At 36.1% G+C, this 20,832-nt stretch overlaps 1 protein-coding gene across 1 annotated transcript in view; it reads right to left on the reverse strand.

Moving 5' to 3' along the window:
- Positions 1-15,065, reverse strand: part of LOC124369419 — a 60,994-nt gene extending 45,929 nt beyond the window's left edge. Inside the window, exons 1-2 of the mRNA XM_046827426.1 lie at positions 14,964-15,065; positions 4,182-4,339 (exon numbers count right to left, since the gene is read on the reverse strand). Coding sequence (XP_046683382.1) covers positions 4,182-4,339; positions 14,964-15,065 — 260 coding nt within the window. The remainder of the gene's footprint in view (positions 1-4,181; positions 4,340-14,963) is intronic.
- Between the last annotated feature and the right edge of the window lie 5,767 nt (positions 15,066-20,832).

The raw sequence follows: 20,832 nt of genomic DNA on the forward strand, positions 1-20,832 counted from the left end.
TACAACACTATAAACAATAATATAATTATAACGACTTAGAAAGTAAATTGATTAGACTCAGATGGAAGCGAGAGGGCTTGCCTCCTGAAAGTCTGGTGGGTCATTCCAAAGAACTCCAGTTGAAGATCCATTTCTCAAGCGCATAAGACGAGGGACTGTGCTGTGGTAGGCATACACAGTGTGATAGTGATGTCTGCTAAAAGTCTGTGTCAGGCGAGTTTTCTGTGGAATATGGATGTCGATCAGCTGATGGAGCTCGGGGCTGTTAAGTAAGCCTTCATTCGTGTGTGGTCGTTCATTCTGATAGGTAGTCAACGTACTGTTAAAGAACTTCTTTGCAGCCTCGTGAGATTAGCGTCCATCCCTTGTTTGTCAAGAAAGAAGAGAGAAGGCCTGCCGGCGAAACCTGGTGAAGTCCATCGAAGAACAGGTCACACCCAGGACGCAACCTGATTTCCCAGGCGAATAAACCTTGCGAAAGGACTGTTTGAAGTCGAAGTTGGTTGAGTGGTATCTTCGACCCAGCAGATCTCGAGATCTTGTGTTTGCCGGGAACTCTGAGGTCGATTTTCAGCTAGGAGATCTGGACAGTTCATGCGACCATTCACTATCTTCCAGAGAAGGACAACATCAGCCACGTCACGTCGCAGGGCAAAGAGGTGACAAGTTCAGATTGCTGGACAGTTCCTCCACAGGCACATCAAGATAGGTAAAACCCAGCCGGACACCAATCAAGCGAAGAAAACGCCTTTGTAGAGCCTCCAGTCTCGTCCTATTGCCAACAGTGTAAGGCGAACCACACGGGACTTGCATATTCCACAAGCTGTCTCACAAGGGAACAATACAGAGAGAGCGAAGAGCAGAAGGGTTGTCGATGCCTCTGGAGAATCTTGCTATGAAACCAAGCATCTTGTTTGCTTTGCTACTGTGATGTGGTCTATATGTCCAGAAAATCCCATGTCGCTAGCAAATATAACGCCTAGGTCTTTTATACACTGGGACCGTGGAATGGATGTACCAGAAATGGAGTATACGTATATGACTGGGGATTTGATGCGGTGATAAGTTATACAAGAGCACTTACTGGGATTTACAGACATGTTATTCCTGACACCACCAATCCTCAATTTCGGAAAGGCTATTTTGAATTTCTTGAGAGTCTTCTGGTGTAGACACAGTGATGAAAATCTTCAGGTCGTCAGCAAATTGTAAGGCCTTTACAGTTAATTTGTCTAGTAGGTCATTGACAAAGACATTGAAGAGGCAAGGTCCCAGCAAAAGAACCCTGTGGGAACTCCTGAAGAAGGTGAGAACTGAGTGGAAGTGGCGGAACCAATCCTCACGACCAGAGAAACGTTTTTGAAGATAACTAGAAATTCCATGACAAAAGAGGTGGTTCAGCCACTCCGTTAAACCCAGCAACTTAGACACAAGAATTGTGTGGTCGACCTTGTCGAAGGCTTTTGCCATATCGATGTAGGCTGTATCAACTTGGTAGTTCTTGCGAAAAGCATACAAAACATATTCTTGAAAGAGCAGGAGGTTGGAGACAGTAGAATTGCCCTTCATAAAACCATGTTGGGAAGGATGGATTATTTTGGATAAAAAATGGATTCAGATCTACCACGATACTTTCAAAAACTTTGCCAACTGCCGGCAGAATAGTGATTGGACGGTAGTTACGTATGTCGCTGGGATCATTTGCTTTATGTAAAGGAATGATGAAGCCCAACTTTAAAGAGCTAGGGAAGATTCCTTTGTTAAGTGATTCATTGACCAACACTGTGAGGGGCTCAGCTAAGAGAGATCGGCAGTGATGAAGCATAGATGGCGGTATATTGTCAATTCCAGCTCCCTTTGTAGTGTCCCAGATTCTTAAGCTTGCTGAGAACTTCTTCTGTTGAGGTTGTTATGACACAAAGAGCATCGAAGACGGGATAGCTAAAGCTAGGTGAAACTCGTAACGAGGGAGAGAGTAGACTGAGTTGAAATAACTGGAGAAACAGCTGACATATGCTTGTTGTGTCACTGGCTACTTCATCATCTAAATGCAGACTAGATGGCATATCAGGAGTATTTCTTTGAGCTTTAACTAGTCCCCAGAAAGCTCGTGGATTAGAAGATATGTTTGATTGAACATTGGACAAATATCGAATGTGGCATTCACGAGACAGCGACCTACAAGTATCTCTCAGCCTCGAGAACTCATAATAATGGGCAAGATTGAAAACTTCTCTTGAAACGTGGCATGCGCAGCTTTCTTTTCGATAATGCATTTTTTAAGGTCATTATTAAACCACCTAGGGAAGATACCAAATTTCTTCAACGGACTTGCATTTTTGACGATTTTCTCTAAGGAAATCTCCAGAATGTCGAACTTTTCATCAACTGAGATCGGCTGGTGAATAAATCCCATATCTGCCTCCTGTAGGACTGTAAAAGCAGCAGGGAGTATAGCATTTCCCCAAGTTGTAGTCGCTGTAGCTGTTGTCACAAGTAGAGGGCATATAGCACTCAAGAGTATGGGACAGAGGAGGATGATGAATTTCAGGTTTAATCAACCAATCATTAGCCCTGCTAACTTGCACCTCACTATCAGAATTGAAAGACCAAGTCCAATGTTACTCCTCTATGGTTTTTGAACATGATTTATCTGGAAGAGAGAGTGCAGAGAAGACATGTCACGGAGGTATTCGCTGCAATGTTGAGGGAGGCCAGATACAGGTAAATTGACATCGAAGTGAGGCAAGTTGAAGTCTCCAAAAATGAGTGTCTTCTTTGGGAAATTTGCCAATTCGACTGTCTCAGTAACCACATCACAGAAATTCACGGTAAACAGAAAGAGGACTTGAAGGGGGGAATGTAGAAGAACGCAAAAAGAAGAAGATCAAAACCAAATCCTAATTTCACAAGGGCAAAGACGCTTTCGATGTTGAATCCAGAGTATAGTCGCTTAGACAAAAGCTTCTTACGAACTGCAAGTAGGGTTCCTCCACCAGAACTTTTGTGACTTGTAGCAGCAGACCTATCACATCTATGAACAATGAAGTCAGTATCACCAACAACTTCGGAGTCGGGGATATCAGGAGAGAGATTTGTTTCACATAGTAGAATAACATCATCAAGGCATGCAGATAAAATTATTTTTTAACTCAATAAGCTTTGAACGAAGACCATTTACATTTTGGCAGTAAACATTCAGAGAAACATGCTGCTGCTTACCGTTGGAATTTATTCGTTTTTTGGCACAATAGAAGGCGTTCCATTCTTATATCTAATCGTTAGGGAAGTATCACCGGCATCCTGTTTGGACTTTAAGGTGGCACGAAGAGTCTCCAGATGTCTTTTCTCTCGAGGAGTGCGGTCATGAGAGATTGAATATTCACGCATGCTATTAGGAACATCATTTTCCTTGAAGTTTTTGAAAATGTGAATAGCAGTGCCTTCAGACGGCATAAAAAGCATGAGAGGACGATTTGTCCTTTTTTCCCCAATCTAAAATGACGAACATCTGAATACTGAACATTAGATTTCAAATGAGCTAGAAAAATCCTGGACAAAAACGGCATCCGCAGTTTTTGAGTTTTTGAGATTGTGTTTGAATCGGGGATGTTATGTACAATAACATTTTTGGCACGTCGATTACGGATCGTTGCATTCCGATAAAACATCCTTCAAAAAGCTGATCACTACCCGCTACCTGTTTTATCCTTGATAGTGCTTATTTTCAGATTCAACATAGGCCAAGCGAGGCTCAAGTTCCAGAGAATCTTGCAAGAGAATCTGCGATGGAGCGTTACCAATTGTGATAGTGGACTGTTTAGACCTATGGCCTGCTCGACTGAAGGATATCGACGTGGCTACTACAATTATTTGTTTATTATTGCCAGATCAATAGGTATATCCCCGTACAGCACATATATTGCCATGTTGTGCTAGACAGAGTCTGACAGACAAGTTTCACCATGTAAAAGAACTATGTAGAAGTCAAGATTTACATGGTGACAATGAAAATGATGGATATAGGCAAGGACACTAATCAGGGCTTAATTATATTTCTTCCATGAGCGAACTAGGCCTTGTCATACTCAACGCGTGTTGCGATGCAGAAAATTGCTAATTTATTAATAAAAGCATTATGTTTCTTGATTCCCGTTTTCCAGAGAGACAGTTGAACATACCTGTGGCTATCCGGAGACTGGGAACCTGCCTTGGACAGGCGGGCTGGGGAGTCCGGCGGTCGGTGGTAGCGGGTCCTGCCCGCCTTCATGGCCACCACCTTGCTGTCCACCAGTGCCGCCAATAATGACTCCAGCTGCACCATCTTCCACGCACCGTCCTGCAAAAATCAGGCACTCTTGTAACGTAAACTACTGAAGGATCTTATGTCTAGAAAGACTTTAATACTAACTAGGGTTTCAGCCACATTCCAAGTCCGTTCACTAATTTCAGTTGGTTACTACTTAGATTAGTATTTTACTAAGTAGTCCCTTAAGATTCATCATAAAGTTTACATGGTTTGAGTGGGAAGCAGATAATGATAGATTATCAAGCCTAAAGTTATATGTAGGAAATTATCACAAAGTAAATCTTGTCTGTTTCTTTAGTTGAATTTTAACCCCCTAGATAGATGTTTGAGTAAGTATGAAGTCTTATATACTATAATACATGATAAAAAGCATCAAATTGGATACTAAAATAAGTAACATGCATAAGAAAATTCAGGTAAATTAAAATAGAGAATAAAAAAAGTTTGTAAAATGTGTTTACAAACTGCAAATACTAATGTTACAATTAAAGTAATACAATATTGTATAGAAATGTGAATGTTTGATAAATAATACATAAATGTGTAATAATTTTATTTCAATTCGTATTTAGCATCAAACCTATAAAACCTAAATAACACATACATACTAATTATAAAATCTACAGAATTGATGGATGGGTCTACTTCAAATTTCGGATCTACATTTCGTATCACGGAGAAACAACCTTTTAAAAATTGAGTTATCCATTATCGCAAATCCAAAATATAAGAGCCTTTGAATCACGAGATATTTACAAATTTTGAGACACGGTTTAAAGTTAGGAATCTGTTGGTCATGAGTGCTAACTGAGACACAGATTCCAAATCTTCGTGCTTCAGCTGCGAACACCATTATTCCCAAGTCTTTTAAATAACGAAAGTTCTCAACTATTCAACTAAGACTTCAAAACTTAAACCACCAGTCGTGTTTAGAGCCAGTGCTTCCACATAAAGAAACGTTTTAAAATAACTTCTCGATTACTAAACAATTCAATCGGCGAGCACTTTTTTATAACATCTCGAACTTTACCTAAGTAATAGAAGATGTCAGAAGTTTTTTTAATGAAGAGGCCAATAATAACAATAATACTCTTGTTAGCCTTATTCTTCCCGTCTCGTGGGCCACTGGTCATACACAACAAAAAGGAGAGCTGGACAGTAGCCTACAAGGCCGACAATACCGATAAAAAATGCAGTGGCCTAAAACAGGATTTTAACAGGATCACCTACTCAGATAAAAAAAAAAAAACGAATCCTAAACCCATATTAATAATACAATCAATACCCATTACAGTTGGCGTTTGTTGTTATTTAAAAACTTGTCTAAAGCAGACCCTAACTTCACGGTATGCTGCTGTGAGTAGTAAATTACACAATTAAAAGCGATCAATTTGTATTAGAACGTTTTTTTCGTGCAGTTCATGAAGAATAGGAATTCTATTTGGTTAATTTTAACTATTACTCAAATTCAATGTTACAGTGTTTATAACTATTGGTCAAAACCAAAAACACTAATCACACTCATTGACATTCCAAACCATACACATTATTTAGAACCCCATTAAATAAAATTATTCTAAGTTTAAAAATAATATTTAAACACTTTTGTAATATCAAAAGACAATTTAAAATGTATATTTTGTATATTTTTCTGATTCTCGTAAAAATTAAGAATGTGGCTCAACCCCATTAGTCTATACCATCGAAAACCATTAGTAATTATAGTCAAATTACAGTTCAAATTTTAATTTTATAAAACTAATAATGTTTTAAAGACATTTTCTATTAATATAATGCAATATTTAACAAGTCTAGTACTCATGAATATAAGACATAAACATGAAAATACACTATTTTTTTAGCGTAGTATTTCTCTCTTGTGTAACTCAAATCTATAATATTTTTTGTCAAAATATTTAATAACTAAAATGTTAAAATAATATTTAACCGAAATAAGAATTTTTTGAAATATACGTTCATGTACTCCATCAATAGTTAACGACATATTCAAATTGGTAACTACAATTATTATTATGAAATGAAGGAAATGTTGATTTATGCGTGCTAGATGGAAACAACAAACGAATCTAAGTAAAGCAACATCTTAATTAAGTTTGGGAAGCCTTAGTTAACCCGAGCTAAACCACAGTAAACAGAAGTGTGGTGTTTCTCAAGTCGGGCTCCCAATTAACATAAGTGCTCTAGTGTAGCTTTTCCCTAAACAGCCTTGTTGGAAGTGTTTGGTGTGCGAGTTCATGTACAAACAGTGTCTTCAAACGAGATCATTTGCGTTCCAATTTCTGGGTAAGCGTGTGTCTACCTTGTGACTGTGATACTCAGTACAATACCTACAATTTCCCACGGATGCATATTCTCTTACAACACAAAGGCTATCTCTCAAATTTTAAAGTTGGGCTCTGCGAGCAATCAGTAATATACCACAATTGTTCCTCGGATAACTATTTTGAGTGACTGTGAAATTTATAAATTCACAGGTTCTAGATAAGCCTCGTATATCTCTTTTGGGTCACATGAGCCGATCACACATCCAAAACTGTGCTACTCAGTAAACAAATTAATTTTTTTAAATACGTTTGCAGTCAAAAGAACCGATACCACATCCAAAACTATAATGCTACTCAGTAAAAAAATTAATTAATCAAAATACCTTTACAGTCACATGAACCGATCACACATTCAAAACTGTGCTACTCAGTAAAAAAATGAATTGCCTTGAATACATATAATATACATAATTGCCTTTACAGTCATATACACCAATCAAATATCCATAACTGACCTATTATTAACTAAAAACTCCATAAATGCCCCTCGTATAATCTTTCATCCATTTACTAGGCATTCACAGAAAGTAAGTGTGCTGAAGCTCTGACGGCCGCGGACCGGAAGGATTTTTTCGACATGTTGGCTACACTGTTGTGTAGCCTAATTCCTCTCCTCCATAAGACCGGTTCGAGGTCAGTACGCTGAGAACTGTCGATGTGAGAATACGTTTCGTGAAAAATATCAATCCAATTGACCGCCAAGTGCGAAATGCGCAGTTTCATCCGTTATCTCGTATGGAAGGGTATAACTGCGGTTGAGATTTATAATGAGGTAACCTGCATTATTCCAAACAATGGAGCGGAGAAATGTATCTCTGTTGAGTTTGTAGTGTCTCAAAAACTTTTGCCCGGCCTTTACTCAATTAAAATTGTGTTGGTCTGTTAGCTGTTTTAGGATCCACCTCGCGGACATTTTCCGATATCCGAGGGTTTCTGAGCTGGTTTCGTGTAGCAGAGATCTGGAAATTTGTGAAATATCACAAAAATTTCATTAACATTCAGTCTGTGACCGTTACGGAACACAAACCAGACTTCCAGAATTCAGACTGACATTTTTCACAAAACATACTGTCGCATCGACAGATCTCAACATACTGACCTAAAACTGGTCTCGTTGTGAAGGCTAGAAATCAGGTTACACAACAATGTAGCCCACATATCGAGAAACATTACTTCTGGCCGTGAGAGAGCACATACTTTCTGGATTATCAGAGTTTCTGCATTATCTTTGAAAGCTTCTTTGGTTATTTTGTCCGTGTCACAGTAAACCCAACGGACCTAAAAACCATTCATAAACTGCGTGTATTTAGTGAGTATGCCTTTTTTTTTAAATAACACACATTTGCCATGTTGAATTATTTCACAATACCATGAGCAGACCCTAAATTCATGGTAAGGTGCTGTAAGTAGTAAATTACTTAATTAAAAACGTCAATTTATATTAGTACGAGTTTTCTTGCAGTTCATGTAGAATAGGAATTCCATTTGGTTAATATTAATTATTAAATAAATTTCTTGTTACAGTGTCTATAATTATTGGTCACAACCAAAATTATTAACCACACTTAATGGACACATTCAAAACCGTAAACAATTATTTTGAACTCCTTTAAGTAAAACTGTTCTAATTTTTTTTTTATTTATACACTTTTATCATATTAAAAGGCAATTAAAAACGTGTGTTTTGAATATTTCTCTGATTCTCGTAAACATTTAGAATATATTTTCACTGTTACAAGTAACAATGTAAACAATATTAAACCATTCAGAAATATTATATTCAAACACGATTTATACATAAATATAAAGAACTTTTTTAAAGAATGACTAAAGCTATATAGCTGAACAAACTTTATCGGGTTTACCAAGAAATTCTTGCGTTACTACAATAAAGAGGAGAATTGAGGTGGAGAGATTCAAGCCAGTTAAGCAACTTGACCAACAACGTTACCAAGGTTATTAGATTAACAGCTCCTGTTGCCAAGCTAATTGATTACATTACTAACAGAGGCCAGATGATGACGTATTATGTTGGCTGCAAGTTTTTGCTTATGAATGTAGATGACTGTTGATCAGCATTACAGGTTAAAACGAAATAATTATTTTTGTTTTTCACTCCATCTTAATACAAAAAGAATTCAAATCATAGTATATTTAAGACTTGAACTTCAGTTTTTCAGTTTTCGTAATGGATTTTCATGAACTTAAAAGATTCCTTATAAGAATAAGTGGATTGTCGGAACAGTATTAGGAAGTTATTGCTTTTGTGAAAAACCAAATCAGGAATTAAACTTAAAATCATCTTAACCAAATAATTCTTTTCTGAAAATGAATTGACAGGTAAGTAAAGCGAGGTAAAATAGTACAAAAATAGATCATTAAAATACGACTCATATACAACTTATTTATAAGAAAAATCTATTATTTGAGTAACATAACATCACATTAAAGTATAATAACAAGAATAACTGAAATAATGGAGAGGCATAGCTGGAAACAAACAAATATTAGGAATCAGAAAGCCTACATTAGCGGCATCTCTGAGATATGATAACAAGTACAAATTTTACTATGTAGAGTACCAGTATCGCAACATATTATTAATTTGAAATACATATTTTGAAAACAATGACAACTTACTCGTACATTAAACAATGTGAAACATAACAAATCGTAACTACCATATTTATGTGGAAATTCAGATCAAAAGCTAACTAGTAGTAACCATAACTTTCTTACTGAAAAACTAACAAATTTCTGGAAAAAGAGACAGCGTAATTATTTACACCAGGAGAATCTCTAGAGAATATCTTATGGACACCAAAAAGGCACACCTAATTAGGCAATATACGTCAATAAAATAAAGTAAATGCATTAAAAAAGAAAATTTTAGTGAACTGAAAAGAAGCACAATATGTGACACTGAGCCAGCCTGAACTATGCAAACGTTAATGGACTCCCTATAGAAAGACAGACCGATCATCGAAAAGCTGCCAGTCGATCATGGAAGGTGAGAAATCCGCATGCATATCTTATTTCCAAGTTCCAGAATTCTTGGGTAAGACTCGTTTAGGATCTATTTTCGGGTATAATGGCTCTTTTCCAAAATACGCTGCAACCCATTTTTCCGATTGCAATCAGATACCGATTCTTACCAGAAGGCAGAGACAGTTATCATAACAATTCACAAGTTTAAACGGCAGCTCTCCTCCGATCAACGAACGGTAGCAGACGAAGTCCTCGTTCCATATAAGACACTGGAACCCCGTATTTGATACCTGCTCGGACACCCTGGATTCTTAAGGTTTTTTTCTGACCAGATTGAAATCTGTCGACATCGTTGAGTGTTTAAATATGCTATACAGTTGAAGCGTATTCCAAAGAAACCGTTGCTTAGGTTAGGGCTCTAACTCCAACTCGATTTACACACAAGTTTCAGATTACAAAGGCCTTCCTGCAGATAACAGCAATATGCTTATCAGATTCCAAGAAAGAATTTGCACCTATTTACACCAAGATCATGGATATTATAACTACTACTAAGTTAAAAATTGTTGTTCTTTAATAGGTCATCAATCAATAATCATCTATAGGTAATCATCTATTTCCGGTTACAGCACAGTTAAAGTTAATTTAGTGCTTTGTGCAAAATATTGCCAAACAAGCATCATGCCATCTATCTGCAAAAATAAGAAAAGTACTATTTAAGTACTGCCATTCATAAATATAGAAATGAAAATTGGACTTATAAGAGAGCCCTGAGGAACCCCTAAAACTCCAGCGAGGGTCTAGAGAGGCTTGTAGCAAATTCAATTGTAGCAAACAGTGGGTTCCCATTAAGTAGGTAGGTAGCTCCTTACTCAATCAAGCATGTGACTAACGATTTGTTTCCAATCGAGCTAAAATATGAATATGACCGATCCTATCGAATATTTTATTAAGGCCAACGTAAATCTCTATTTTACTGATTTACTGACTTCTTTCAGTGTCACAAACAGCTTCATCTAGCGGTTATTTTAATTTAGTATTACAGTGTAACTGTCAACGTAGTTTGCTAGCACACCCTTTTACGTTTAATACCTAAATCAACCTTTTTCGTTTTTAGTTAAGAAAAGATTGGTACGTTTTCTGGCATATATATTATTATTACAGGAATACATCCCCACGGTAAATATATATTTGTTTCAACCTCCTTTACAATTTATATTGCTGGAGGGTTCATTGGCTGGGTTGGCTCTCTGAGCGTAAAGCGGCCCATACACTAGAGTGCATTGCACGCCGTACAGTTTTTATTTACTGGCACGCCGTGCTTGGCATGGCACTTTTTTTTTGTGCCCCACACACTGGGACCAGTTTAGTCAGTCCCGGTGACGTGCTAGAAGTTGGTTGTGGTATTGTGATATTGTGTGTAGTATTGTCGTGCTGTGATATTTTACTACTATGCCTCTTATATTTTACTACTAAAACATAAAGCGTTAAACAGTATTGTTGATTGGTGCGATTCATGACGATAGCAAAGTGAAGAAGAGAAGAAGAAAATTATGGACGAAAAATTGGTTAAAAGAGAGAGAAATGTATTCTGATATGAGGGACTACTGAAAGACTTACGTGAAAATCATAAAAATGATTACAGGATTACTTGCGAATGGATGACGAAACATTTAGTTATGTGTTGAAAAGGTTAGGCCAGGCATCGAAAGACCCCCAAATGCGGGGGGGGGACACTAATCTGAGAAAAGCTATAACGGCGGAACAACGGTTAGTTGCCACGAAAAATTTTTGTGTCAGCTACAGGTAATAGAAAGTTACAGGTTCTAGTATCTTACTATTAAATACAGCAGCCACTATTTAGAAATTGTAAAAAGAGCAAAATTTTACTTACTATATACAACATGGACTGAGAGCAATAGGAAATAAAATCAAAGCCCGTAAAAATCTATATAAACTATATTTTATTGTAAATCCATTTGAAATAGTTTTTAATGTAAACAGTAGCAAACAATAGTAACTCAGTATGGTTTTCTAATTTTCATTTTTATGCCGAAACAAATAGAATACGTAATCAATAAACGAATTGTCAAAGAGCATAGCTATGTGTACCTAGAGCTCCCTAAAGTGCTCTTAGGTTGTTCATACTTTTTTCCCAAATTGGAAGTCTAGTCACCAATAAACCTCATTCGAAGTAACTAAAGTTGTAGAATGTTCGTTTGCCTGGGTTAAAATGCAACCGACACCGTTTCATATTATTTAATATATGTTGGATATTCTTGATTTATGTGATTAAACAGTGTAAATATTTGTAATACTGCTGTATTCTAAGAAAAGGTGGGCTAGGATATGGGTATGGATTCCAGTATAAGGTAGGATTGTCGGTGAAGCAGGTGCACTTTGGTGTATTGTTATAAGAGTAACAAGACAAGGTCGAAATTTTACTACAAAGATTCTGGAAAATGTCCTTTTATTAATAGCTAATTCTACATCCGTGCTGATTTATGTGGCTACTTCGACGGGAGTAACGACAGAATTATTTGTTTCGTTTACAACATATAAATATGTATTGAACTGAAATTGGCAGAACAATTTAATTGTTATAAAATTCGAATTTGAATAATAAAATACGTTTGTTAACAAAGATGAAAAATATAAATAGCCATTTATGCTAGCTAACTCCATGGCTTCATCCACCATGCCTCACACGAGAGAGATTAGAATTTCAGGTAACCTCTTTTTAAACGACAACATTAAAATATTTTCTGACTTTTCGTATTGTTATAGAAAAGTATACCCCTTATTTGAAAGTAATTCCAAATGAAATTTACTACATTCACAGGGCCTGTACGCTGAAACTTGTGCGTTTTCTTTATAGTGAGCATGTAGTAACATGTCTATGCAAAGTTTACATGGCATTTTGTTGTGAATGGTTATTGCAATAGAAGCCTTAATGTTTTGAGATATTTAGAACCTTATATTTGGTATAGTAAAGACCATAGAAGAGACATTATCTGCCAGAAAATACTAAATATTATATGAGCCAGTAACTATATGAAGTAATATAAATGTTCTACGTACAATTTCATGACATTTTGGTCGGTTTACAATTGATCAACTGATTAGGTTTTTAGCGCAGCATTTTATTTAGCGCAGCATTTATTGCGCGTTCCTAGATTCACCAACTTCAGATTTATAGATATTGTTGTTCTCGAAGAATGAAGTGATCAGACAGTGAGTGGTAAAGTTAGGACTTGCTAACTGTTTTGGGCCTCATTCTGTGACATACGAAGAGTTCATTTCCAACACATGCCTATATTGTATTTTATAATTATATTTAATATTTTTAAGACATAAAGTGCGTAATTTATACCTGCATACTATACCTAGGCACAAAATTAGTTCACTAGAATATAAAGGTTGCTGCAAACTTATTTCTTATTTTCCCAATAAAATGTATTTTTGTTATGATATATGAGTTCTTTAGTCCATAGAACCATACGAATTTATTTTTGTAAGTCTTGTAATCTCTACGTAAAATAATCATACCAAACTATACAGTATTGACCTTTTAAAATAGCGAATTTTTTAAATCCTTTAATATATCGACATAATAGGGGATGCATATGGTTAGTAATTATCTTTGTTTTCTTTATTATATATATATATCTTTACAAAGATAAAGAAGTTAATTTAATTTTGTATGATTTCCTTAAATAAATGTGGACTAAAATCTATTTTTAAGGACACTGAAACCTCACCACTGCTTGCTCCACAGATCTTCAACACTACTCTGAAAATGTTTCCAGAATAATTATGAAAATTTGCAAATGCTGCACTGAAAAATGATTTCATAAACAAGGTGAGGGTAAGAAGCTCAGCTCAAACATGTAGTTTCAACATTCAGTATACAGTCGTTAAAGGGTTATCCAGAAATCAAAAGATACAGTACAAGTTTAAGGCTGATCACTCTAAGTCTAACTGCTGCATCAAAAACCCCAATGTAGAGCTCATTAAACGAGAATATCTTTAGAAAGAACAGAACTCTTGGACATAGATTTTCAAATGAGACATCGCAACTACACAGAAACTCAACTACTTTACGGTAGTTGGAACGTACTATCTCTTGGATTAGAAAGGCGGTGATCCTTTCTCAAAACCCCTTTTTTTTAAAAATATACGAAAACTTCTGACCCTCCACATAAGGATTTTTCTCTGTACACCCTCAACTCCTGTGGACCTCCCCGGTTCCTGTTTAAGACACCGATGGCATTATCTATAAGCCACATGAGCGAGGCATGCGATATGAATCTTAATCGTCCTGAATTATCGTTGAGTAATCATTAATATTCAATTTTCTACACATCTAAGTTACACTTTTAGGATAGGTTTGTGCACTGCTAGTCACTTAGAGTACTTTTTTTAACAAATTGTTGTGTTGATGTTAGAATTGCTGTTGTCCTGATTTTTTGGAATGTAGTTTTACAAAAAATGTATCTATTGTTATTATTAGTTATATAACCTAATTTAAATGTAGAGTGGGCTGTAAATCTTTTCAGGTTCAATGGAGGAAAGGTACTAAGTTAGACTAAGAGGAAAGGTACTGTATTGTTTAGCCACATAAGAAATATTCTATAACTGTACTAAAAATTAATGTGTTCTGAGTCCCGCAAGTGCCGTGTGAGGCACATCTGATCTTGTGTTGAATTGCAAATTGTTGAGAAATAAACTTATTGGAACTGTGAACACTCCGGCCGTCTGGGTCCATTTTAAGTAAAAAGGCGTAATCACACAGCACATTCAAAAAGTCGAATCCCTCTTCAAACGAAGATTCGTAAAACCCGGAAGCAATGAATTTGTTAATAAATGTCTCAGGAACGAATCGTGGGCTATCGTTTCCAGCAAGTTCAGAATGCCTACAACGCGTTTTTAAATTGCTTATTTTTCATTTACATGTCACTTGCCCATTTAGAAATTTCAAAGAGCGTTCTCAGAAAAAAGAGTAACACCTGGATCAAGCAGGATATTCTCGACTCAAGAGAAAGGCTCAAACTGACTTTACGCGAAATATAAAAAAGATGAATAAAAAATTTTCTATCAAAACTTTAAGCAAAATTACTGAAAAATAATAAATAATGACGAGGCACGATATATTGAAAATAATGTTTCCCAAAACACCACGTGTAAAATTCCAGTATAAAAACTACAAAAAGGTTTCTAAATTCTCAATTCAGAATGTTAAAATTTAAAACGAGTTGATTGATCACCGTTTTAAAGTGGCAATTGAATGTAACCAATTTTTCATCTATAGCTAAACTGACCAAATTATGCAACACAGACAGTCCTCGCGAGGAGCCATTGACGAGACCGATCTCATCAAACATTTCTTCTTCCTGTGAGTGAGTGGAGGTGGCTCGTATCATAAAACATCTTAAACCAAAAATGGTTTGTAACATTAACAAAATGTCGGTGTGGTTAATCAAAAAAGTGGTGTTACAACATGATTCAAGCATAAGTCATTATGAATTAGGAAATAACATCATTAGGAAAAACATCTTCTTATGTATATTCTTTATGTTGCCACTAAAACGGTTTAAACAAATTTTCATATTACAGTTTGAAATATTTTCTTGATCATTTCAAATCTCTTCGTCGTGAACAATGTTAGCTGCAGGAAACACAAATTGAGTATTGGTGCTGTATAAGATGTCATTGATAACGTTGTTGATGGCCCGGAAAGGAGAGAACGTGTGTTTTTGCATCATTTGACAGTGTTGAACCGGTTGTGTACAAGTGGAATTTGGGGTTTGCCACACGATTCGTGTAGATTGCAAATGCACAGTCAGGCACAGTGAAAATGTCATATGGTGTTGCTCAGGGATTGCTATTGGGACCAGTTGTTTTCCTTATTTATGTCAACAGGATGAGTTCTTCCAGAATCCAGAATGGAAAGATAATTCAATGTGCTGACGATACAACTCTCTGTGTTTTGGAAAAAAAAACAAGATCTTGTAGTGACCCTGAGATGAATTCATGCATTGAACATGGTTTAAGAATATATTTGAATACAAGCAGTTTAATATCAAACGTGATAACTTTCTACCTTATACAACTGGAGCAGGATTATCGGCCTGCAATAATTGTCGATGACCTTCCTCGGAAGAAGCCAAATCCATCAAGTTCTATGTTCTACACCTTAAATGAGGGTTGACATGGCGCCATCATTTCGTAGGAGTTGCACACAAATTGCTTCCGGCACATATGTCTTGCTCAAAAGAAAGGTGTGATAATTCTTTTAAAATAAAAACCCCGAGAGTTGCCTTCAGTGAGCTAGAAGTCTTACCTTTACCCCGTCTCTATATTCTCTAGGTCGCCCTGTAGTTTGGATTCAAATGCGAATTGGTACAAGACTGGGACTGGTACCAATATTAGACGAGATGGAGGGAAAACTTCAGAAATTACCAAACACAGAACGACGAGTATGAACACTTCTCAAATTGGTATGAGCCTAATGAATAAACTCCCTGAGAGTATTAAATGTCAAAACATCATACAAGTCAAATCTCGATAAAAAAATCTCCTTTTGGCAAAAGTATTGTACGTCATTGAAGAGTTCATGGTTAGAGTACTGGGATGAAAATGCTTGAAAATTATTATTGATAGTCAATGTAAAATCACAGTTCGGATATCGAAAACGATACCCAAACCTTATTCTTCGATTAGTATTACAGTAATATTAACACATAATATGCAATCGCACGATTACGCAGTAATAAGTATTATTGTTATCATCATCATAAATAGATAGCTTTACACTTTAGATTATGTAATATCCTTTCACTCAATTCTTGAGTGCATAAAAATTTTTAAAGCATTTTTACGTATGATGTCAGTAGGACTACAGGAATACATTCTTTTCATTTAGGTTTTAGGTACAATATAATACCTTTTTTTAAGTCAGTCACTCTTCCAACATTTTATAATTTAGAAATAGAATTAAAAACGTATTAGGTACTAAGCCTTTTTGGTCCTTAAGATTTTTTAAAGTGGTAAATATTTTTAACTGTGTATCCTGGCAGGTGTTCTAATGCTGGGACGATATCGAGAATTCCCATGATACAGAACACATAGTTATTGCATTTAAGTATTTTTTTTAATTCCAGTCCAACGTTTTCACAAAACTATTTAAGCTAGATAGACGCTCAAATGCTCAAAACATGTATAGGTGTTCCCTTTAGGGTAATTCGATAAAATACTTGGAGAGTTTATAGATACGTATAGTGGGGATTTAAAAAATTGCATTGTTATCAATAAAAATGAGGTTTTTAAAATACTATCGGTTAATAAGTTCGTGCCGAATTTGAAAAAAATCGTGGGTCCATTAATATATAATTGTATTTATTCACATTGCTATCAAACTATTACATTTTTTCCTAATGGAAATAGTGCTAAATTATCAAACGCAGTGACACAAGCGAACTGCATTTAATCCTGACGCGGCTCACTGTGACTAAGTATTGTTTAAATTATTGTTACCCTAATGAAAGTATTGTTTTGTTTCAACTTGTCCTAGGAGCTGAATTTTGACCTATTTTCTTTTCCATATCTGTTTTATAACTTCATTATGTGTTCTGACAAAAACATTATCAAATCCATCATTTGACTCAAAATTGTATTGTTATGACTAAATTTTAATTGACTTAAGAGTACTTTACAACTATTAATGACTTAGCAGTTAGTAACTGACGTCTTTTAAGCGGTATTGTGCCGCGTCATGGTGAGATCACATTCTCCAAAAATATTGCTCTAGTCTTTAGAAAAAGTATCATTAAACAGATTTAGACAATCAGTGACTACAAACCGTCCATGCTAAGATGTGTATAACTACAATACTTTTAATAATGATATTTTTGTTTGATAAATAATTGAGATGTAATATATCTACTTAATTGCTCTGCAAAAGTGCTTTAAGAGCCTTTTATATTGGTTCAAGTTACACTACACCAGGAATTCACTGCAAGCAAAATTACTTATTCTTTCTGTGGTAGTATCAAGGCTGGGGTATTGCTTTCTTATATAAGCGTTATTTTAAATTAAGAGTGGTGGAGTGTATTCTGAAAGTTACTTTAGTCCCTCACAGCTCCATTTATCTTTTTGTTGTTTTATATTATAAAATATCCTATCTGAACTGTGATGCGTATCTTGGTGCTGAGGGTATTAAGATTTTTTACTCTTCGACTGAGTGGCAGGTCATGAACTCTACCGATGATTATGCTGAAGATCTGAAATCAGTAGATTTTAACTGCCCCTGAACCTCACCAACTCAGTGGTAAATATTTAAATGTAAAACTAATTTCTCTTTTTTATAGTATTGTAAACAGTACCATAAAGATAACGTACAAGTTTCAACATACACAGTACAGTTCTTCCAAATTTCCAGCTGATCTCTAAACTGGTAAACAGGTTGTTTTATTCCATAGGCTTCAATGTTAGAAGAATCTAGTTTCATGATTCGCACGATTTGCTAACAAACTCAACCTAAAATGTTTCCTTGTAAATGCATGAATGTTCATTACAATCGCCAATAATCATGGCATATAAGAATAAGCTAAAATATTCTTTACAAAAATAACTAAAAGTCCTTGTTAATTAAAACACAATCAGTAATATTATATTCTATTTGAATTAATCCAATCAAATCTATGACATGTCTTAACCCAGGTGGAAATTTACTGTACAGCTTTGTATCGGCAATTTACTGTACAACTTTGTATCGGCAATTTACTGTACAACTTTGTATCGGCAATTTACTGTACAACTTTGTATCGGCAATTTACTGTACAACTTTGTATCGGCAATTTACTGTACAACTTTGTATCGGCAATTTACTGTACAACTTTGTATCGGAAATATAGTTTGTCTCACAGAAACGTTGTTAAGTGTTTCAGGAGAGCCGAAAAAACTACTACCGTGGAGATTGTAAGGCGACTGTGTCCTGGAAATATGTGTTTGGTTTTGAAGAAAAATGTCACTCTTACAGTAACTATAAGCCAAGTCAGCAAGCCATTTTGTCTAAATAAATCTCTATATGATTGGGATCTATCCAGTTCACATATTACTCTTATGGCAATATGGCATAAAAATGGTGCTTGCGGCTAAACGAAGTGGTAATTGGTAAAAACTTTATTCTTCATTGTTTGCTTAGAATCACACACAACATTTGAAAATGCATAGCTAGCCCTTCCTTTTTGTTACACCCTGTAAACATTATGACTGTGACAAAAAAAGTCATACTCATTTTGAATATCACTATAGGTTTTATTTCTGCCACAAACAATAAATTTTGGTTTCAAGCTATTTACTAATAGTTTATGTTTTATTAACCAATTCGAAATATACTCCAAGTCACTACTCAATAAAATTATGTTTTCCGCCACTTCAAAATACAAATCACAATTGTAAACCACCTTAAATGGTCGAAATGTTAATTTTAATTTTACAAAAGTTGCCACATCACCCCCTTTAAGAATGATAAATGAAAAGAATAACCTAATTCATATATTGTCAATTATATACATAGTTATAGTATATACCATGAAACTAAGCTCAGAAACAACAAACAGGTTAGGGTTCAGCTTCTCTGTCATGAGGATCAGTTCTAGTTGTAAGAGCTTCTTACTTCTTGATGACTTATTGGTAGCTTACTACGGGCGTTTCTACCCGTATATGAGTTGCAGTTCAATCATACTGGACCGTAGATCCACCAGCAATTAATACCTGTTTACGTTTCAAAAGAAGGCCATAAGAGTATTATGTTGACAGGATCGATCCCAATCATGTAGAGATTTATTTATGAAAAATGGCATGTTGCCTTGGCTTATCTAGTTGTAAGGCTTTTTAATTGCTTCTGAAAATGTCTTGAAGTCCAGTATTGTGACTGTTGACTCCAGATTGCCGACAGTGGCACAGATGGAGGCTCCTGAGGCCTTGCTGACGGCGGTACCTCAACGGTGGTGGGAGGTGGTTGGGACAGCGCTTCAGAGACAGAATAATTCACCCTCCTGAGTCACGTTATCAACCGTTAGGCAAGCAGATGCTTGCTGTTCCGCTTCAGATCCATTCCAAGGGGTCTAAAGGCACCTTGACTAATGTGGTTAAAGTCTAGTACATCTGTCTCATGGTGACTCACGTATCATCTTATATATAGTTTAATAGAGCTGTCTCTTGATTGAGCTTTTAATTCGTTGGCAGGCCGTGTCAGTGAGGCAGGATGGAGACGATAACCTTGGCAGTCCTCAGTTTGAACGTGATTCGATGCCGAGAAGTCCATGCCAGCTAGAATGACGCAGCAGCCACCAGACGAAGATGATTATTATGCCTGAAGTTACACCCAGCAGTCCAGCTCCAGGCTAGCACACGCCCTCCACCTTCGTCTCCTGGCTAGGACTACCATTTATATATACTTAGTCTCCCTGAATTAAAATTGAGAATAATGGCAATGGAATTTTTTGCAGTCCATTTTATTTAAGTTTTCCGTTTGTACTCTTTGGCACTTTGAAAGCTGGATTGACTAGAGACTATTGACTAAATATTCCGATATTTATCGTTAAACCTGTTCTTCGTTGAGTTGTTTTACTATATTGCACTGTCCACTCAGATGTCTGCTATCTTCCGAACTCGCACTTCTTCCTGTCCTATTTCATACAATAAACTTCCGCTTCAAGATCCGTATTAGTATTAGTTATATTGAGGCTGGCTATGAGATCTCTGATTTCTGCACATCACTGGACACTACAGTCGGTAGGCAAGACGCTCTGCATACCGCATTGAGATACAGAATCGCGTACAGATAAATTGACGCATCCGCCACGAAGTCCTTGACTGGTATACAGCAAAAAAAGGGTATCCGATTTAATTAAATGGCAATGGATATGTTTCAAATGTTCGTTGAGTTTCAGTATACGACCAATCAGCATGTTACTTCCGGTAACGCAAGTAAGTTGGTTGGTTAATCCGGTTGTTTTTGCCATCTCCGTGTTATCAATGCTATTGAACGGGTTTGAGGTACTAAAGTGGGCGCGATTGACATGGTAGACCCTACGAACGAGGCAACAAGGGTCGAAGTGGAAACAGCTAGTGCTGACCTGGTAGGTGGTAAAGAGAGCGGCGAAGGGGACTTGATCAAAATTC

This window comes from Homalodisca vitripennis, chromosome X (assembly GCF_021130785.1).
Source record: "Homalodisca vitripennis isolate AUS2020 chromosome X, UT_GWSS_2.1, whole genome shotgun sequence".
NCBI lineage: Eukaryota > Metazoa > Arthropoda > Insecta > Hemiptera > Cicadellidae > Homalodisca > Homalodisca vitripennis.